The sequence below is a fragment of the Blastomyces gilchristii genome, assembly GCF_000003855.2.
Source record: "Blastomyces gilchristii SLH14081 genomic scaffold supercont1.5, whole genome shotgun sequence".
In the NCBI taxonomy this organism is placed as follows: Eukaryota; Fungi; Ascomycota; class Eurotiomycetes; order Onygenales; family Ajellomycetaceae; genus Blastomyces; species Blastomyces gilchristii.
Window position 1 is genome coordinate 3,222,443 of NW_003101678.1, and position 21,337 is coordinate 3,243,779.

At 47.7% G+C, this 21,337-nt stretch overlaps 5 protein-coding genes across 6 annotated transcripts; 2 read left to right on the plus strand and 3 right to left on the minus strand.

The window, feature by feature from the left end:
* Positions 1–286: 286 nt before the first annotated feature.
* Positions 287–3,186, plus strand: BDBG_03588 (uncharacterized protein). The gene is made up of 2 exons (XM_002626378.2): positions 287–1,117; positions 1,222–3,186. The coding sequence occupies exon 2, from the start codon at positions 1,356–1,358 to the stop codon at positions 1,962–1,964; it is 609 nt and encodes a 202-aa protein (XP_002626424.1). The 5' UTR covers positions 287–1,117; positions 1,222–1,355; the 3' UTR covers positions 1,965–3,186.
* BDBG_03589 (RNA export mediator Gle1) lies at positions 2,898–7,957 on the minus strand. Its single transcript, XM_002626379.2, has 3 exons — positions 6,705–7,957; positions 4,752–6,603; positions 2,898–4,570 (listed from the first exon to the last, which is right to left on the minus strand). The coding sequence occupies exons 2-3, from the start codon at positions 5,583–5,585 to the stop codon at positions 3,776–3,778; spliced, it is 1,629 nt and encodes a 542-aa protein (XP_002626425.1). The 5' UTR covers positions 5,586–6,603; positions 6,705–7,957; the 3' UTR covers positions 2,898–3,775.
* Positions 6,769–15,746, plus strand: BDBG_03591. Of its 2 annotated transcripts, XM_031721313.1 has the most exons (7): positions 6,769–7,912; positions 8,809–9,397; positions 9,588–9,899; positions 9,989–12,705; positions 12,775–13,134; positions 13,239–14,251; positions 14,321–15,746. In XM_031721313.1, the coding sequence occupies exons 3-7, from the start codon at positions 9,896–9,898 to the stop codon at positions 14,358–14,360; spliced, it is 4,134 nt and encodes a 1,377-aa protein (XP_031577824.1). In that variant the 5' UTR covers positions 6,769–7,912; positions 8,809–9,397; positions 9,588–9,895; the 3' UTR covers positions 14,361–15,746. The 2 variants fall into 2 exon arrangements, with proteins under 2 accessions (XP_031577824.1, XP_031577825.1); XM_031721314.1 differs by lacking the exon at positions 6,769–7,912 and having other exon boundaries at positions 8,323–9,397; positions 9,598–9,899; positions 14,321–15,469.
* BDBG_03592 (ubiquitin conjugating enzyme E2) lies at positions 15,638–18,180 on the minus strand. Its single transcript, XM_031721315.1, has 3 exons — positions 17,770–18,180; positions 17,336–17,674; positions 15,638–17,209 (listed from the first exon to the last, which is right to left on the minus strand). The coding sequence occupies exons 1-3, from the start codon at positions 17,770–17,772 to the stop codon at positions 15,854–15,856; spliced, it is 1,698 nt and encodes a 565-aa protein (XP_031577826.1). The 5' UTR covers positions 17,773–18,180; the 3' UTR covers positions 15,638–15,853.
* Positions 18,181–18,307: 127 nt separating this feature from the next.
* BDBG_03593 (uncharacterized protein) lies at positions 18,308–20,129 on the minus strand. The gene is made up of 2 exons (XM_002626383.2): positions 19,360–20,129; positions 18,308–19,267 (listed from the first exon to the last, which is right to left on the minus strand). Exons 1-2 carry the CDS (start codon positions 19,420–19,422, stop codon positions 18,848–18,850), a joined length of 483 nt encoding a protein of 160 aa, XP_002626429.1. The 5' UTR covers positions 19,423–20,129; the 3' UTR covers positions 18,308–18,847.
* Between the last annotated feature and the right edge of the window lie 1,208 nt (positions 20,130–21,337).

Here is a 21,337-nt window from a genome sequence, read left to right on the forward strand (position 1 = left end):
CATTTCAAGAGTACACAGCAATCACAAGAACAAGAATAAAAATTATTAGGATGTTCAACGAAATATCATTGCAAAATTGAAGCTCAATTTATTGCCTCAGTAAATTATGTGATAATTTTTATTATTCTACCTTCTCTGTTCAGAAACTGATTAATCTGAAGAGGCCTCCCACAGACAAGTGGGAGGGCACATGGTTAATTAGGGCTAACGGCGCTAGTCGTGGCCGGCTAAGTTAGTTATAGCCGCCGATATCAAATGCTTAAACTAAAACATTCAACATTCTTCTCTTCCATCTCCTGGCTTCCAGGATTTCACTGACTTCGACGGCGGTTGAAGTTGCTCCAGCCTCTGACGGCATCTTTCTATGCGTGTTTCAACTCATCAACTTCCCTGTTTACCGTTAAGGTCTTCCAGCCGGAGACAGCAAGGAAATCATGCAAAGCCATGATTGGTTCAGTGTAGTGAAATGCTAGATCCAGATTTTTATGATTGCAAGATAAGTTAGTTCATTGGAACCATGTATATAGATAGAAGGGCATTCTCGGCCTCAATTCCCACATCCCCATCCTCGCTATGAGCAAATCGCTATCATACATTCAGCCACCCAGCTGAAATCCCCGCCTCTGCTGCACGGCTCTTTCCCGGCACCCATCAGGGAATCACACATCATGCACAGACGCTCGGTCCAGAGCACTAAGTAGCCTGATAATTTCTGAATCTGTTGGACGCATGATGCTTGCCGCGTCTTTGCGTTGGAATTTATCCGTAGAAATTGCTCTACACTTATTTCTACGCCATGCAGCGGGCAGGGCATGGTACATACACCAACATGGAAATGTCCGGTGTTTGATGAGGGGTGGTTTCTTCTGGGTTAGTTTAGAAGGGTACGGGGAGGAGAGTAACACATTTTTTTCCATTTCCTTTCCATGTCCGTCCATTTCTTTTCCATTTCTTTTCCTTTCTTTTTCTTTCTTTTATTTCGTTCCCCCGTCGTTGCCTGGGTCAGGAATTTGAAGGGTGTGAGGGTTATGAAGGACACATCATGGAGACGTCACTGTGAATCAACAGAGACTTAACCGAAGACCAGACGCATTGCAACAGTGGCGTTCATTACATGGTAAGCCATTCCAGTAATATTCGGCAACGTTCAGCGGAGATATGAAGAACACGTTCTTCGATCCAGATCATGCAGTTTGTTAACATTTGACATGCCATATATAGGTGCAACAACAAGACCCGACCGTTCCCTAGCTCACAAACAAGGGAGGAAGACATTTTATTAGTGGAGGGCTAAGCTCGAGGTTATCAGAGACTTTTTATGTTCATTCTGTCCCGTTATTCGTATTCCGGCAGCCATGGAGTGCATCCCGTGCAACCGGCGATTTAAGAATGAAACGGCTCTCGAGAAGCATATTAAATACTCCCCAGCCCATGCTCTGAAGTACGACTGTAGCAGCTGCAGCCGATCATTCTCCAGTCAAAATGCCCTTGGACAGCACATCCGAGACTCTCATCCTCTGAGATACACCTGCAACACCTGCAGCCGAGCATTCAAAACTGAGAATGGCCTTGAACAGCACATCGAAGACTGTCATCCTCTGAAGTATGATTGCAACAGCTGCAACCGATCATTCTACAGCGAAAACGCCCTGGCACAGCATATTCGGGATGCCCCAGCTCACAATCCGAAGGGCAACAACAAATCGTTCAAAAATAAAGCAGCTCAAAAGCAGCGTATCCAAAACCCCCCAGCTGATGCTCACTCGTACAACAAAGATGGTCCATGTATCCAACGCACCACGAGCATGTATCAAGCTTGCTGGAAGAGGAGTACCTCCATTTCGACTTCCACAACGATGACAACGCCGAAGGCTGCATCAGAGAGCACGACACAAATATCATGGGCCGATTCACCTGCCACAATGACTCGTGCGGCACGGACGGGTGGTCAAGTAGACAAATAGCCATCACCATACGCAAGTACCCTGGGAACAAATACAATGCGAGGGTATATCATCAACGCTGTCGGCGCTGCGATTCTCTCAGCAGACCTGTTCTTGACGAGTCCTATGCAGAAAGAGTGGCGTATCGTATCAAGAAATGGGATGGTATTTTTATGGGTGCCCCTCCTCCTTATTCGTTTGAAAAAAACGGTCCTCACCACAATGATCTGTGTGAGGGATGCAAGGATCGTCATTGCAACACATTGTCATCGTGGAATTCCTTTAATTAGGCGAATGAAGTTCGGTCCAGTGGTGTGCTTTGTTATTTTTTCCTGCTGGACTCTAGTATTTACTTCTGCGGTCATGATAAATACCACCAGGTGTAAAAATTCTCGTGGCGGCGCTGAGATCGTTGTTTCTTGATTCTGCCATTTTGGACAGATAAGCCATAATGTTTCGTCGAAAATGTTCGTGTTGTCGATGTACAGTACATACAATAGTTACATCTTTTCGAGCTAAGAAGTTCGGGCTAGATTTGCGTCGATTCCATTCACCCGCAAAATCGCATTTAGATAACCGCTGTTGTGGACAGCTCAAGGGATTCCCTACTCAGAGAAGCAATTGGTTCAGAACACATATCGAAAGCTGAGTCTCTGTGTCACATAGCTCTGTGGGTTGCGATTTGAAGCACAACGTCTGGATGTTTGGTCAGGTCTCTCCCATGAATGTGTGTGGTGTAGCTAGATAAAGAAAGCAGCCAAATGGTTATTGGACATGACTTCCTTGATGCTTGAGAACAATAGTAGTTATACTTGAGTCTTCTACGGCTCATGGTCCCTCATGTAAATATTGTGAATGAGCTTGGTTATGTTTGAAAAAACAAGTGACCAATTGAAAACATTGTAAGGGGAGTTCAGCACAGCCTAAATCTCTGCATAACTTCATGATGACCTCTTTCTCTTGAGTGTTGTCAACGAGAATGTACTACTAATTTCTAGTAGTTAGTCTTCTACACTTCATAATGCAGAGGATATGATACCCTTCTCTTCATGCATATGAAGTGATTCCGTACACCAAGTATCTTTCTTATATTTCCCTTATTGCTCACATTACTAGATCTGATCTCTCTCAAACTACTGCTCTTCGAGCATTTTCCCTTTCGAGATAGAAACTATAAGATACGCCTTTAACTTTCATCTATTCCCACCAACAATTGCTGAATTTGATTAACTAGTAGGTGGAAATCGTCAGAAAGCTTAAAAGTAACCGGTTGGATCTTTTTAGCTTTTATTGCCATATAATTTTAATTTTAATTTTGCCTTTTTGTTTTTATCTTATAGTTTTTATCTTTGAACTGAGAGTCTACATAGGCTATGGTATCCATGAGACCGGTTGCTTCCAAGTAACGGACATGCCCAATACGGGTGTCTAGATACAGCAGTTAACGCTGCTATCTGGCACTGGATCCGATTAGCATTGGTACATGCACAGTACTCCGTGGATGTACAGGTAGATGTTGTCCAGGTGTGATATCGCTTGCTCTCCTACGGACCTCCGTTAACTATCAAGGTTTGTGCTAAGCTATCTAACACATAATGATGAGGGAAAAATATGGGGTGCGGAAATCATCCAGTAGTCCTGTAACAAATCACATCCCGATGAGCTTCTTCTGGCTCTATGGGAAAGGAGATAAAATAGATGGAATACCCGTCCGCTAAACACGACATTAAAACACCACCACATTCGCTATCTCCACTCCTAGTTCGTAAACATGATCCAAAAAAGAAAAAAGAAGAAGAAGAAAGAAAGCTACCATCTGGCAAGCCCCCCTCTTAAAGCAAAATACACCTCTCCCTAACAAAAAGATCTCTCAAAATCTCCACCCCTGCCCTCGCCGCCCCCTTTTTCCTCTCCCCCAACCCAGCCGGAAACTCCACAACAGCCCTCCGCAACAACGCAAGCCCCAAATCCCCCCAAAACCCCACAATCCTCACCGCAGAATGCCTCAGCAGCGCACTCAGCACAAGCAAATGCGTATCCTGCACTTCACCAGCCGGGACATTCAAGATATTAGCACACGCGGACCAAAAGTGCGTGTTCGGCACGGGGTTCTTGCGCGTCGTCTTTGAGAAATTCCGGAGCGATATCGCCGCAAACCCGGCACCGAGGCCGATCATGCGCTCCTCGTGTGTCTGCGGCGATACGAAGCGTCCGGGCGATTCACCGTCACGCTCTCGCCACCATCCGACGGCCAGTTTGCCATCGCTCGTGGCCTCGTTGCCATAGAACCCCCACAGGACGGGGCAGATGGCATGGTATTTTGCAAGTAGGAGGTCGATCATTGAGATGCCGTTGTAGGTGAAGGCTTCCATGGAGAAGATTTGGGCGGTGAGGACCCCTAGGGGCTCGGCGTATTTGGGCGTTATGCCGGCTTCGGCGATGAGTTGGGCAATTATGGCCTTTGAGAAGATGTTGAGGAGGTAGAGGAGGAGGGCGGGGGCTTTGGTTTCGGCTTCGTTGGTGCCGGCGTTGAGTTGTTGCGGGGGGAATGCGAGGAATTGGCGTATGTCGACAGAGGGTTCGGTGAGGATTAGGGCTTTCTTGAGGACTGTGGTTATTTCGTTGGTCTGGCGATTTTAATTTTAGCCGAGGGGGTGGTCGCGGGCGGGTTCGTCAGTTGAAGAATATAAGGGAAAAAGAAGATCTCGTAGATGAAACGTGATGCGTATGGTGTGGTACGACGAGTCTTGGGCTAGATCGAGCAGGATGGGGGGAATGGGGTTAGGGGGTTCGGGGGAAAAAACATACAGGAGTGCGGTTTGCGACCTTGTCATCCACGACGAGCTGGCCAACGCATTTCTTTATCGTCCGGCGCATGTCACCCATATGCTGTTTCAGAATTGGATTCTTCTTCGTTTCACCGACCATGTACTGTCGAAACTTCTTGAGATGCTGATGCAGCTCTAGGTATCGTTGATGCTCCGCGATTTGTTGGGGAGTACGGTGTGCGGCTCCCAGGGCTTTTGTTGCAGCTGACGCTTGATCTGCCTCCTCCTGCTGCTGCTGCTGCTGTATCTGTTTGTTCTCTGCTGCCTTGGTTCTGGCCAGCTCCTGCGCAGCTTCCTCCTTTTTCTTCTGTTCCTGCACCACGCGTTCCCGTTCCTGTTGAGCCTTTGCTTCCTTCGCAGCCGTCAGCGCCTTTTCAGCCTCCTCAGCCTTCCTCCTCTTCTCCTCTTCCTCAGCTCTCTTCAAAGCTTCCACCCGCACAGCCTCCTCCCGTTCCCACCGTTCCCTCTCCGCCTTTTCCCGCTCAATTTTCTCCCTCCTCTGCTTTTCCAGCTCCTCTTTCCGTCTTCTTTCCTCCTGCTCTGCACGTAGATGGAGTTGCAAAGTCTCCTCAGCCTCAAGCCTAAGAGCATCACGCTTGGCAGCTGCAGCTGTCAGAGCTGCATTGTGTACCTCTTCCTTCTCCCGATCTAGACGGTCTAGCTTTTCATAGAAGGATTTGCGCTCGTAGGCCCGTACTTTCTTGAGCTCGTTGTTGTGTAGACGGACCTGCTCTAGGTCTTTTGCAAGCTCTCGTATAAGCTGCCTCGAGGGGCTATCCGGTTGGCGGGGAGAATAAAGCTGTGGTCTACCCATGGTGACAGGAGTAGTGGAGCAGGGAGTGGTAGTAGTGTGACGTTGTTATATACGCGAACAAATATCCGGATGATGAGGTCGCCCCGGGGGGGAAGAGGAAATGATTGTGTTTCCCTATCTGATGCCGCACAAGCTATTACTACAGATGATCAAATCTGTAAGTTACAAATTGCAAGAGTAAGCGTCGCTGCCGTGTGTTGTTCGAGAGTCGTTGCCAGAACAAAGAAAGTCCGTCGTAAAAACCGAACGCTGCCAATTGAGCTGTACCCCTCGAATATTGAACAAAGCCTTTACTCCCCTCCTCAAACTACAATAGGATTCGGGAGAACCTATTCCCATCCAGGGAGCAAACTCGTTTTCTTCTGTTTTTGCAGGAAAATAGCCTCTTTCCTCGCTTCCAATGGGCGCCTGGGATCGTGGTGGTGATGCAAACGGATAGGGCGTCCGCTCTCAAACCAACGTTTTAAAAGTAAATCCGTCAATTAAATAAAACTCGACTTCCTCCCTACCCTACCTAGCCCGTCACCAATTAATGACCACCCACTCTCTGTCTCACTAACCCACAGGAAGATTTCGACCTCTCCCACTATGCGGGGAGTTGTTGCCCACAGCAAACACGCGGGCAGACGGAGCAGGCGAAGTCTGCTTTCAGAGTCAAGCGGTTGCAATCGGTATTGGGAAACCGATTCCTGGTTACGGAGACGTGAGACGGGATTTCGGTAGTTGGCGGAGGCACTTGGCACGAGGGATTCAGACGGGGGAGCCTGATTATATGGTATAGTATGGACGGTAGTGGGGGGATGTTGCCGTTGCCATATCGCGCTGGAACTCCAGCTCCTTGATAATTGCAATGCTATGTAAAATTGGCAATAACGGCTATTATTACGCGAATGTATGTACTCACCGCAGGAGTTATATTCGTAAAGATGCTGGGATTCCTGGAAAAGGGTTGGCTGTTGTGATAATTTAGCGGTTGGTCGAAAGCGCTCGCCGTCATCGATCGTTTTTGAAGCTGAGGCTGAAAACCGGATTTGTTAACTAGACGCGCGTTAAAAGTGGCTAATGAGATGGGATGGATGGACTAGTCATTTTTTAAGCGGCGGGTAAATGGGTACGTACTCGTGGAGATTCAACTGAACAGAAAATTACTTCTGTTATTCCGAAAATAACATAATAGACCTGCTGGGGATAATACAATATACAATAAATGAAAAAGTCAAAGGAACGGGGAAAAGCAAGGTTCTGGGTTCGACTCTGGGAACCAAACTCTCAATGGGGACCGCCAGATGGGCACAGGAATGTGAAGGAAGGTCTGGAAAGCTTGGGGGCTTTCTGACCCTTGGTTGACAGATGGAGAGCGAGGAGGGTTGTCTAGGTATATAACGGCTACATGGAGCGTCCAGAGTGGAGTGACGGCTGAAGTAGGTAACTTTAGCAAAGAAGGTTTTCGTAGTTCTACGGTTACAATTTTTCTGGGAGTAACGTGCATCATACCCAGGTAGGTAGCTCGACAAGGGTGGTGATGCTGGTAATGGTGATATGGCAGTATGGCAGTTGGCAAGCCAGAAGAGCGGCAAACTTTCCGCTGCTGGTGTTGGTTAGGGCTTCTTATTTCAATATTGTATGTTTTTGTGCTATGTTGGATTAAATATAGAGCTCAGAGAGCTCCAGAGCTCCAAAGCTTACCGTTAGCAGCAAGCTCCGTCTCTTTCCTTTCCTCCTTGTCTTTCCCCTTCCGCTCTTATACGTATCTTTTTTTTCTCTTCCCTTTTCTTCTCCTCATACACGCCGTCTTGAAAGCAGAAATCTCTTTCTTTTCATCACTTCCAACCCACGTCCATTCATCTCCTCCACGCCCATTTTGCCCGCCGGCCTATAGCTGTCGCTTTTATGCCCTGGCAAGTCGCCACCTCCCCTGTCAGCTCTCTCGCAGCATGTGCACCAACCTACACCTATCAAACCTCGTAGCTATTTGGAAAAGAAACACACATCGTCGATTCAATAACTGTTACTAGCTCTCTCTCTCTCTCTCTCTCTCTTTGTTTCCGTCGATCTCTCAACACCTTCATCTCACCCTCCGCCCCTAAACTGGGTTCGAAAAAAAGCCAGGTGTCTCCAAACGGACCAGTGCTGCAATATATGAAACCTCCACTAAACAACCACGACCCCGAAAACACATCCTATCCCCCTCCCTCCTTCCCTCCCTTTTGAGAAGTAATAAGTAATAGTAAGGATCAAGGACGAGGCAACGGAAGATCTACAAACGAATACCTCAACGCCCATCTCAGACTACTAGGGTGATATTTGCATAAGCGATACCAGAGCAGGTGAGTCGTGGGAAATTTTATATATGAGAAGGTTGAGGCTTAAGCTTCCTACCTATTGCCCGCTCTCCTCTGCATATCTGCATATACAGAGTACTCGTCTACACCCGGAGAGAAGACAGACCCAGTCTAGCTCCTTGACCCCGCCAAACCATTGGTGAAAAGCATCCGCACTCCAATTAGCGCTGGGACTGTGGATTGTGTGGCTGCTTTTTTGCTTTCATTTATCCCCCCTCCTTTTTGCTCGCTGGTTTGTGTCTGCAGGCGGCTAGTCTGCCGGCTAGTGCCAACCATTTGGGCCATTATTTGGCTGCGTGCTGCTGCTGTCACTTCCCTGTTGGCTGGCTTCTTCCCTGTCCGTTCGCCCCATCGTCTGGTCTCCGCCATCATTTCACCCCGTCTCACTCTGCGTCTTCTGCGTCTTCTGCGTCTTCTGCGTCTTCTGCTTCTTCTGCTTCTTCTGCTTCTACTTCTGCTTCTGCTTCTACTTCTGCTCGTCTATATCCTCAACCTCTCCTTCTCCTCTGCCATTCCTGCTTCTCGTCTCCCCCCCCCTCTGTCCCTCCCTCATCCTCTAGATAATTTTTATCACCGCTCCTTTCTGCTGTTTCCTCGTCTCCCTTCGCTCCCTCCATCCCCCGCTATCCGGGCTGTGGCTTCTAGTCCTCCTCTCCTTCTGTTTGTTTGTCTGGTGAAACTCCAGCAGCAACTCTCCCTCCAAATCTATCCCCTCCCCACACACCTCTTAAGCTGGTGTATTGCTGCTCCGTTGTTTCTCTGCCTCACTCTTCCATTAAGACGCCACTGGTACCTTCTCTTGGCCTCGTCTTCTTCTTGTGTAGCATCCAAATCCAGCCGTCATCTGCTAATCTCAGCCCGTTGTCAATTCGTTTCTGCAGCTCCTGGCCTTGGGTTATTCCTCTCTACATCGAATTCCAGTCAACTTCGAGCAACTTTTCAACTATACCTCTCCGCCTATCGTTGCTTGTCTGCAGCAACCTCTCCTAGGTCTGCCGGCGTAATCACCATCTCGCCGTCTCCCCGGCCGTCATTCTCGTCGTCTTCTTGACGCCTCCATTCGCCCTTCTCCTCGGTCTCTCCTTCTAGCCACCAGGTGCTCGTCCCCTCCTTCCTCCTCTCGGCTGATTGGAAATCGATAAATAAAAACAAAATTATAATCTGGAAACACAAACAATCACAAGAAACAACAATAACAATAACAAGAGCAACAAATAATAATTTGGTTTAAAAAACATTTCCCCAACTACGCTGCTGGGTTCTCGAGCCTCTCCTTTTTATCCACAGAGACGAGATACTTCCACTTCTACAACTGCAATACTTTTTTGCCACCCCACCCTGCTCCTATCCATTTATCATATTTTCGAGACTGTCTCTTCCCTCTAGTGAACCTTTGGTCTACAGGTGGGCCAGCTTCGAAATACTCATTGCTCAAAAAGCTTCGTTCCATCGCTTGAGTTGATATTCTCTGTAAGTGAACTTGCGGAAAAATACGCTAACTCCCCGCCCCACCACAATCTCTCCCCTAAACGTTCTCCTGTAGCTCCATTTGTTCTCTCCTCCTCCCATCTCATCTCATTCCCCTCCTCATTCCTCTGCTATAAAATATTGGCCCAATCTTATTCCTCTGTCCTCAACTGACTTGCTTTTGCGTCTGGAGCTTGGATCAGCCACGTCGCCTCAAAAGCTGCACACCAAGCCTCGTTAAGCATTGGCTAGCAGCCCAAGTTCTGGTCATTAGCCGTGGTTTAGCCTCCCTTTATCCACATCGATTCTTTTTCTTGCCGACGCATCGTAGCACCCACGCTCGCGGAAGTTAACTCCTATATAATATTCTGTACGACATAATCTAAAGCCCTTGTGCTTTATCAATCTCAACCATGGATCAGCAAGGCCAGTCCATCCCCGGCCCTGCCGGTAGACGCCTGCACATTGCCCATCGGAGAAGCCCTCAGAGCTTACTCCCTAATGAGTACGTCTCAGATGTTTTTTGTGATTTATTTTATCTTTTCCTCTCTCCTGATAGTGACCCTATGTTCATTTGCTTATGTGTATACACAGTGGAACAACTAGCTTTACAACAACAGATTGAACTACTCCAACAGCAGCAGCAGCAAATTGCTGCCACCCATCAGCAATACGTCAACATGGGGCTTTTGCAACCGCAACAGTCTCTCCAACATGTGGCTGCCTACTCGCCAACCATGCAAACTCAGGGGCTTCCTGGTGTTACCCATAATAATTTTCAGTTTCCCCAATCTCAACAACAGCAGCCACAACATATGGGCGTACCCTTAAATACCCAAAATCAGCCCTCCCACCGGCGTAACCAGTCTGCACTTCCAAACGTTGGCATGGGACCCCCACCTGCGCCTTCTTCGGGTGCAGCCGGTTCTAATTACGATTATAACCTTGGTCAAGGTCAAGGTCAAGGCCAAGGCCAGGGCCAGGGTTCGTCTAATCAGAATCGTGAGAATGGCCAGCCATCTCGTGGTCGTGGGGGTGCTCCTCCTGGAGGTGGCCATCAGCGCCGTCATTCACTGGCTCTCCCCGAAGCGAGAAAAGCAGCTGAACTCGCCCAGCAAAAAAGGACTACATCTGGATTCCAATTCCCAATTCCAGGTGCCTCGGGTGCTTCTAGCACGTCCAACCAAGGTGAAGGTTCTCCCACTGAAAAGCCTTCCCAGCCTGCCTCGTCCTCCCCTCAACCTCCCCAAGGATTAGGTGTTCAACGGGCTGGAAACATTCGATCTGGTCCCCATACGCGTAGTCAGTCCTTGGCCATGGGCAGCGGCCGCAGTGGTGGAACTTCGGGTGGCAGAGGTGCTGGCGGGTTCCAGTTCCCACAATCAAGTGAGGGATCTCCAGCACCGGATTCTTCTCGACGCTCCAGCCAGCCATCGCATGGTCGATCAGGCTCCCGAAACTTCGATAGCAACTGGCGTCAACAGAATACAAACCAGAATCAAGGGCAGGACCAGCAACGAGCTCCCATGGGAAGCTTTGGCCAACAGCAAGGTGGAGCCAACTTTCAACCAGGTCATCGCACACGTGGGTCCGTGAACCAGTCGGTCGGATCACTTGGTTCCTTCCAGTATACAGGTCAACCCCAGCTCATCCAGCTCCCTCAGGGACAAGTTGTCATGGCACCCCCGCAAATGTTTGCTGGTCAGCATCTAAATCCTCTTCAAATTGCCCAGCTTCAAGCGATGCAAGCAAGCGGTCAGCTGAATGTTCAAAATCTAGGTCTGCAAGCCACACCTCAGCATGTTGCCCCCCAGCTGTCTGCTCAGCAACAGCAGCAGCAACAGCAGCAACAGCGTAAAACACTTTTTACCCCATACTTGCCCCAGGCATCACTGCCTGCTCTGTTGAACGACGGTCAACTGGTGGCCGGTGTTTTGAGAGTCAACAAGAAAAATAGATCCGACGCTTACGTTACTACGCCTGACCTTGATGCAGATATTTTCATTTGTGGAAGCAAGGATAGAAACCGTGCCCTTGAGGGTGATCTTGTTGCTGTTGAGCTGCTGGATGTTGATGAAGTATGGAGCCAGAAGCGAGAGAAGGAGGAGAAGAAAAAACGCAAGGATATCACGGAAACCAGGAGCGGTAGCACCGCCGGGATGGATAAGAACGCTCGATCTGACTCTATTACCAATGGCGATGCTGGACAAATTGCGCCCGATGGAAGTATTCGACGACGAGGCAGCCTCCGCCAAAGGCCCACTCAGAAAAAGAATGATGACGTCGAAGTTGAAGGTCAGAGCCTCCTTCTCGTGGAGGAAGATGAAATTAGCGATGAACATAAGCCACTCTATGCTGGTCATGTTGTCGCTGTGATCGAACGTGTTGCTGGCCAGATGTTTGCCGGCTCTCTCGGCCTTCTTCGGCCCTCCAGCCAGGCTACCAAAGAGAAACAGGAAGCAGAGCGACAGGCAAGAGAGGGCGGTCATTCTCGTCATCACCATGACCGTCAACAGGAGAAGCCGAAGATTGTGTGGTTCAAACCCACTGACAAACGTGTTCCTTTAATCGCGATTCCAACCGAACAAGCTCCCCGCGACTTTGTTGAAAAGCATGCTGACTACGCCAATAACATATTTGTTGCGTGCATTAAGAGGTGGCCCATCACATCTCTTCATCCATTTGGAACACTCGTTGAACAACTTGGTGCCATGGGCAACTTAAAGGTGGAGACGGATGCCTTACTCAGAGACAACAACTTCGCCTCTGATGAGTTCTCTGAAGCTGTGTTGAAGAATGTTGGCTTCGAGAAATGGTCCGTAAAGGACGAAGGCGAAGCCTTGCTGGCTAATAGGAGGGACTTCCGGGATGAAACCACTTTCACTATCGATCCCAACGGCTACAAGGAATTGGACGACGCCATCCACGTCAAATCACTCTCTGATGGGAAGGTGGAAGTTGGCATCCATGTGGCAGACGTCGCTCATTTTATCAAGAGTAACTCGCTCGTTGATAGAGAGGCTAAGAAGCGTGGTACTGGAGTATACCTTATGAATCGTGTGGTTAACATGATCCCGCCTCGCTTGGCGACTGAAATATGTTCGCTTTTGCCTGGCGAAGAAAGATTAACCGTCAGTGTCGTCTTCCAAGTGAATTCCGCCACCGGCTCCGTGGAAGGAGAACCGTGGATTGGAAAGGGGGTAATCAAGAGTTCAGGGAAACTCACGTACGACGAGGTGGATGCCGTCCTTAGCGGAAATTTTGATGTTGAACTCCACGGGGCTACTGTGGAGGATATCAAGACTTTACACGTGAGTGTTAAATATGGGTTACCCGACTGACAAAACTTCCTTTACTAACTAATGCGGGACAATATTCAGGATATTGCCATTAAATTTAGAAGAGCGAGATCTGGCAATCGGTCCTCCAATATACCAGCTCTGCGACTCCTCTACCAGCTTGACGATGAAAATGTCCCAGTCGAACAGAACATTTTCGACACCACACCGGCCCACGAACTCATTGAGGAATTAAGCCACAAGGCGAATTCCTTTGTCGCAAAGAAACTCCTGTCTGCTCTTCCGGACAAAGCATTCCTTCGCCGCCAGGCACCACCTAACTTCCGACGGCTGAAGACTTTCGTTGACCGGATGACGAGACTGGGTTATGACATCGATCCTACTAGTAGCGGTACACTCCAGACCAGTCTCTTCCAAATAGAAGACGTTGATATTCGCAAGGTATGATCTGAAAATTCTTAGCCTAATGCATACATACCCAGATATATTTATATATATATCCTCTCAGGGAAAATCTCAGCTGCTAACAACTATTATCTCCGCAGGGAATGGAAACACTGCTTCTGAAGGCGATGCAGCGTGCGAAGTATTACGTTGCAGGAAATGTGACAGAGGATCAGCGACAGCACTACGTTCTTAACTTGCCTGTATACACTCACTTCACCAACCCCTCTAGGCGCTACGCAGATATTATCGTCCATCGACAACTAGAAGCAGTACTCTCCAATGTTGAATGTACGGATGACGTCGAAATTCTTACCAAAACCGCTGAACAATGTAATAATAAGAAGGATTCTGCTCAGACTGCTCAGGAGCAAAGTGTTCACATCGAATCCTGCCGCGTTATGGACAAGAAACGAAGTGAGATTGGAGGTGACCTGATCAGCGAGGGTATTGTCCTCTGCGTTTACGAATCTGCTTTCGATGTCCTCATTCCAGAATATGGCTTTGAGAAACGTGTCCACTGTGATCAGTTGCCATTAAAGAAGGCCGAGTTCCGTAAGGGGGAGCGGGTTCTCGAGCTATACTGGGAGAAAGGTGTCCCGTCATCCGCTTACATTCCTGAGGATGAGCGCCCCAAAGCTGCCCAGAGTACACGTGCTGCCAATGCTGCCGCCGCCGCTCGTGAAGCGGAGGCTGCAAGGGAACGAGCTCGCGAGCGAGAGGAAGCTCAGCGGAAACAAACGGACACCGGTACAATCTCAACTGATGATGTTGACGCTCTCTTTGACGACGATGAGGATGAAGACGACGATATTTCCGAGGCCACGGAGATGGCTGCAGGCGTCTCGCTTAACTCCCCAGTGGATCGGTCTACTCAAAGCATGCCTCCATCTCCTACAAGGAATGGCCACGTCCAGCAGACCCCTCATCGCACTCGTTCAGATCCGAAGATCGCAAGTAGCACTGTTGAAGCTCCCGAAACCAAATTGACCAATAAAGAAAAGTATCTCAAGCTTTTCAAGCTGCGGGAGGAGGATGGTGAATATATTCAGGATGTCACTGAGATGACTAGGGTGCCAATCATTCTGAAGACAGATCTGACCAAGAGTCCACCGTAAGTTTTCAATACAGGCCCTTAAATAAAAATAAAAAAAAAATTTGTCTTGCTAACTCGAATGCATAGGTGTCTCACTATTCGCTCCGTAAACCCGTACGCTCTTTAAATTGGCAACACAATTAAGGATACGTTCGATAAAACTATATTTTTTTACAATCCGCTCATCCACTTATTCTATCCTTATTTAGCTCATTGTTATTGTTACTTCCGAAATCGATTATCTATTCGTGTCGTGCGCGTCTATTTTTTATGCATCTCTTCCCATGCATTTATTCCGACACTCTCCTATCGCTGTGGCGAAGTGTCACTCCTTTGTCGAAGCACAGTTATTGAAGAAGGAAAAGAATATATATATATATATATTGATTCTAGCGACTTATCAGTTCGGTTACTCCTTGCCCGCGCCCCTTTCTAGTTCCTAGTCAGCATTTGATTATACATTCATTTCCATCGGACCCTACCCGACTCGATCGTTAGACTATTACAGGGACTCTCACCTGTCTATGTTGTCATTGTGCCTCAATATCCACCCCGCTACTAGGCATCATATTGGACTGGTCATTTTCATTTTTTATCGTATTGAAACGAGCTTTAAAAAAAATATTCATGTCAGCGGTTCTAGCCTGTTGTGGCTATGGAATGGAAAGCACAGGCGAGAAGGGAAGAAAGAAAGGAAGAAAAATTGTTTATTTTCGGATCACGTCCCCTTTTTCTAGATTGATTGAAACAGGGGAAAGAGGTTGTTGCTTTTTACAAGATTGTATTGATTGGTTCCAGCATATGCTCTCTGAAGGCAACGGAACAGTTTGTTGTTTGAAGAGGGAAACGAATGGAAGTGAAAGGGATATCAGATTGAGATGAGTTGAGAAAAGAAGGACTTATAAGTTATGCTCTTATCTGTTTTCAGTGTCTTGCATTTTTAGTTTAGCGTTTGTGCTTCCTTTTTCTAGGTTAGGAGCTGGTTTTATATTTACATTTTTATTTTCTAATTTTTAAAATTATTCTCTTTGCACAAGTTGTGCTACTAATCAAAGATAGATTATATTTATATAAAGCTCTCTCTGGACCGTGTTTGAGACACTCCCGATAATAACACTCACTTGTTAGAGCTCATCAGGTTGCAAGAAAGATTGAGCTGGCATTCATTCATTCAATTCATGTTTTCTATCATAATCATGTGTATCATAACTACAGTACATAACCACTTAATCCGCAAAAAAGTAGAATCATCAGCCTCGGCCTCAAAAAGACAAGAGAAGAGAAAGAGACCCAACCCACTTACTCCCCAAAAGAAGAGGCACTCTTCCCTTGAAGAACAAATACCAAAGGTAGACTAGACAGACAGACGCCCCGCCAAAAAGAGCAAAAAAAAAAAAAAAAAAAAAAAAAACCAAAGAATCCGACAGAAACGAGAATAAAGCCAAATACAATGAATACAATGAGTCGGCGCGTGCCTCGTGATGCTTGCTGGTGGTGATAGAGGTGGTAGGAGTGGGAGGGGTCCCTTTGCATATATATGTTGCATGTCTGGGCAGAGCTGGAATGTGTACATGTACACGTACAATATTAATTGCAGCCTACAAGCTGTTGACAACTCCTTTACAACCGCCTCAACCCGACCCGCGGCTTCGCTTTGGCGGGCGCGGAGGAAACCCTCCGTGCCGTTATATTATTATTAATATTATTAATATTATTATTGCTTTTGTTGTTGCCATTCGTATTCGACGATTTGGGTACGGATATCGACGATGGAAATGGCGGTGGCGGTGGGGGGAACTTTTGCTTCTGATTTTGCTGCTGTGATTTGTTATTTGCGGTGGTAGTAGTAGTAGTAGTAGTAGTAGGAGTAGTAGTAGTTGTTGTTGTTGTACTAGCAGCGGTAGGAATGATAATAGTGGATGCCGTAGATGCTTCATTCTCCTTGCCGTCGTCGCTGGGTTTCTCGTTCGGCGGTTGTAGGAGTGGTTGCGGTGTTGGTGTTGGTGATGGTGGTGACAGGCTAAGTATTGAGCTTTGACTAGAACCGGCCCTGTCAACCTGCTTGCCGCCGTTGCCACGAGATTCTTTGTTGCTGTTGTTGTTATGCGCAAGGGTCGAAACTGGGTCCCGGTAATCCTCCCGTATCCGACCGGAAGCGTTGACACCTCTACTCAGTACTGAGAGTTTGAGAGACTTCCGGGGTGGCAGTTCCAGCTGCTGTGTCCGAATCTGCTGCTGCTGCTGTTCTTGTTGTTCCCTCGCAAGGGCGTTTGCCGCGATATTCCGCTCTGAAGGGGTCAAGCCGTCGTCGTTGGAATTTGAACGGGAATGGGCGTTGTTCATATCATCATCATCATCATCATCGGCGGCGGCGCCGGAATTTACCAGAACAAACTCAGGTTCACTCGGGCTCGCGAGGACGGCAAGTGGACGTTTCCCCAGGACACCTTTCCGCGAACTACAAGGGCTTATGGCTACCAGTGAAAGTGATAGCGAAGGGTCATTTTCCTTGGACGGGCTCCCGGTATCTTCGTTATCTGATTCATCTTCGTGAGGTTGTTGTTGTTGATCTTGCATGAAGGGCGACGATGACGACTGCAATGACGACAGTAAACCATGCTGACAAGTCTGTTTAACCCTGATATCTAGCTTTTCTGTCCGCAGGCTGCTTTGTTTCCGCTGTGTAACAGGCTTCTTCATGATCACGGTCGACACGGACGAGGTGCTGGCCGTTTTGCGTGAACCGATTGCTGCTGCTAGGCGATCTTCGTCTTCCGTAATAACTATGCCACTTTCATCTCCCCTCCTCTTAGCCTCCATGACAGCATCTTTAATGTCCTTGGGTATTGGCGCATGGATGGAGGTCATCAGCTTTGCCTGACGCGCGAAAGCTTCATAATCGTCTCTGAGGAGGCTGCCAGCTGCAGAATTCAATGCGGAATCCGGATTGGGGTGTATCAGGAGACAGGATATCGTCTGCGGTGGGGGTATAAATTGTGAGTGAGCAGATCGGTGCAGAAGAAGGTATGTGTTTCCCCAAACGCGTTTTTCTACAAAAATATAAAAAAAGGAAACGGCAGGTGGAGGGTTAAAAAAACATACAATCAAAACATCCCTCAACGTCAGCTTCGCCTCCCAATCTCTCTTTAGAGTATCTACACAGACCGCGCCGGTTGACTCATCGACATTTGGATGCCATATGCGCGTCTTAAATGCCACTTTGGGAGGGTTCTTGGGATAATCCTCAGGGATGCGCAGATGTAATTGCCAAAGACCCTGAGAGTAGGGAGTCCCCTGCGGCCCCGTAAGCAGGACGGTGAGCTGAGTGAGGTCGTCTGAAAATGATGAAGAAGTGCTCGAAGGCGGGAAGAGGTAGTGGGGTGGTAGGCCGCCTCTATGGAGAGAGGCATGGTCTGATGCCAGCCTTCGAAAGCTGGAGGCCTGTAGATGCGTTATTTTTCGAGTGCTTTGTTGTTTTGATGTGGGATTATGAGTGATATAGCAATGGGCTGGGTTTGTTGGTTGAGCGAACTCACCATGCTGAATGCGCTCTATATAAGCCTATATTTATCCAGTGTAAACACGACTACGTAGAAAAGCTACCTATAGATAGCAGAGTTCATATGAGAAGGGTTGAGGAACGCGGGCACCATACTGTGACAAGGTGGGTGAGGAGAGCAGATGGAAATGAAGTGTCCAGGAATTACAAAATAAAAAAAATAAAAAATATAAGCATAAATAATCAATCCCAACTCTATGGCTGTTAGCCTTGGTCTGCGATGTTTTGACGCTGATAAAAGAGAGGAGCGATGCGGCTGAGAGAAGGGAGAGAGATACGCTAGGCCCGATATGGCATGGCGCAGGTAAAACAACTCGTGACCTGGCAAGCCCTGATTGGGATAGTGGCAGAAAGTATCTGCAGATTGATGAGACCGCGTTCAGTGAGAAGGATTGGGTGAGGAGAGTGGATAGCTATTATTGTACTCCGTATTGCTAACCAGGTGGCGTTGAACGAGTTGTTGTTCCTGCATGCTGTGGTACTTTTGACCGCTTTCTCTGGTTCACAGAAATTTACCAAGTCTAGAAACCACTTGCCGAACAGAGGCTACCGCTGCTAATATTCTGAGAGCGAAGTTATTATTGTAAGGAGTTGAATCGTGAACATGTCTGATTTTACACTAATAACAAACCAAGTCTATCAGGAAAAAAAAAAAAAAAACGTCAGTCGTACTTAGGAAATCACCAAATGAAAACGAATACCATGGCCAACTCAACAGAACGCCTGATGGATACCAGGATGTAATTAAAAATTAACACTGTAGTGTGGTAAGGAAAGGAAAAACAGTCATTGATTTGTTGCGCTGCCTTGTCCCGGCTAAGGAATTGCCTTTCCGGATTCCCTGGCCTGTTCTCCTTCCCAAGTGTTTGCTATACAGACGTAAACGTAAAAGTAGAAATTAAAAAAGTAGGTTCGCCAACTAAGCCCAATACAAAAAGACAGGACTGTCAGTTTTTCCACCCGGTTGTCAAATAGGCCGGCTTAACTGGGAACAAGAAATATTAAGGTATGGATTTCGTGCACGCAGACTCCTCATTATTTATTAGGTTCTCCATTTACAGAAGAGCAGCGAAGAGAGCTGCAGCAAGACCGAGTCCGAAGGGAACGCTGACAGAGAATCCAGCGCCCTCAACCGGGGGGAAGGATGGGACTGAAGGGTAGCCACCAGTGCCAGTGGGTAGGGCGCTGGATGGGGGAGCGCCAGTGGGGTAAGTGGGAACATCGCTTCCAGTAGGATACTCGGACTTGATAGGCTCGGGGTGTTTGGTTTCAGCCGGGTAGCTTGAAGTAGGATACTCGGACTTGGTAGGCTCGGGGTATTTGGTCTTAGCCGGGTAGCTTAAAGTAGGATACTCGGAGCTGGTAGGCTCGGGGTATTTGGTCTCAGCCGGGTAAGAGGGCTCCGGTGGGTAGGACTCCGAAGGGTGAGAAGGTCCAGCGGAATACGAAAGCTCCTGAGAGGGATATCCGGCAGGCTACAGTGTAGAGAGAAGTTGTTAGCTTTCTTGCTGCTTTTCACGGAACCCCTTTGCACTGTTGTGGCATCTCAAAAAAAAAGAGTACTTACAACTCCAGCCTGGACGGAGACGACGAGAGCCGAAACGGCAATGGCGACAACGGAGAGATGCATTTTTGAAATTTTGAAATCAAGTTTCTTTGTGTGTTTGTGTTTGTGTTGTCGGAATTATGGCCAAATAAATAAATGGATTAGAGCGACCTTTGAAAAACGAGAGGCAGAAGAAATATTCTTCGAAAAGATGAGCAAATATTATTAAGTATGATAGATGATCTGGAAGAAGGAAGAGTCAAGAAAAATTTGGACAAGAGAGGGAGGGGAGGGTCCAGGAGAATATATAGGCATGCAGGTTGGGCGCTGTGCCCGCCCACGCTCCTTTCTCTCGTCCCCCCCCATAACCCTAACCCCCCCTCCCTCTCCTCCTCTTCCTTCTTGCCGTCACACGGAACCTAGCTAGTTCGCAGACACAGAAACACAAAGAACCAGAAGGCTTGCCAGCCAACCCTGGATCTGGATTCGAATCTGGGAGGCAAGGCAGAGCGGATCCAACCTTGAGTCTTTTTGCCAACTTGCCAGTTGGAACCCCTGTTAATGCAATGGTACTCCGTACCCAGCCTGCAACTACTTGTTAGCTCCTTGGCCCAACGCGTGTTGTTCAGTGGTCATGCATGAACTGTGGTCGTATTATTTAATTATCAATTGCGATGGCTGGAACAGTGGAGCGGGAGTTATGTTATGCAAAGGAAGGTTGAAGATCAGAGCGCGCCGGAGACGGGCGTTCGGCGAATCAGACTTCGCAGTTCCCTGGAAAGGCTTGCCGCGGCCGCGCCGGCTAGCGAAAAATTGGGGTTGCCCCCTGTTTGGCGTCTCGGTTTGTCTTACTCACAAGTCACCCGTCACCAGCCCAGTCCTGGGCGGATGATTTCATTGATTGGTGATTGTTGCCGGCAAGAACACGCAATGACGAGTCTTCTGTTCTCTTTTTTCGTCACCCTTTCTTTTTGACTCGCTTGCTTGCCCTTTTGTTTTCTTTATTTTATTTTATTTTTTTTTGAAAAGTTTGGGTCCGATACTTTCGGGCCCGAGAGCCAGTCTCTTTTTTTTCACTCCCATAAAAAATACTCAAAGACTGGCGCTGGTGGGTGGGCACCTGGAAGGTAGTTACATCACTATTATCTTGAGTTAGTCGTCATCATAAGCCAGCCATGCTGGCCTGTACTCCGTACTCTGTACTCCGTAGCAGGTGATTCGATGAGGCTTTTTTTTTTTTTCTAAGCAAAAATACTAATATTCCAATCCCGTCCGTCTACGGAGTAAACTTTCTCCCACAACCCATGAGATGTGTAATGACAGCTCGAGGAACCAGAAACGACTGATGTCTACCAGTATACAAATGTGCACATTTAAAGTATATGTCACCCGCCAGTTTCCAGGGCTCGCAGCCTCGCAGGGCAACAACCACTACTTTTCAAAACTGGTCCGTAGTTCGTTGAAGGCAAATTAGAATTGGATCGCGGTGAGCCCCATTATTAACCCAATTGCCCCCCCACTAAGCCGAAACACCGTCGTCTTTGCCTCTTCTCTTTGGTGAATCCCCAGCGGCTACAAAGATCCAGGCATGGCCTCATGGAAAGGGTGGACCAGAATTCTCAGGGCAACGCCAGCGAATTTCTTTACGCTGCGTAGGCAGAAATACATTCCTTATACATCACATCGCCGAATTACTACTCACACCAACCAACTGATTTATACGGAGTATATGAAATAGCTTGGGAATTGCTTTTCCGTTAATTAATACATAAAAAACTTAAAATGTAGTGTGGCTTGCCATATTTTCAATTGCATACCTAAGACCCATTCTGATCGGTCAGTGAGTTTATCACATCAACTTGGAGTCACATGACTTGTGAATATACCTTACGGGAAGAAGGTAGGGTTAATTTACAGTGATTACACCACCCGTGTCATGTGTCACCAATCATAACACATGTCGCTGAATATCAAGATGATGTTGAGACAGCACAGGGCG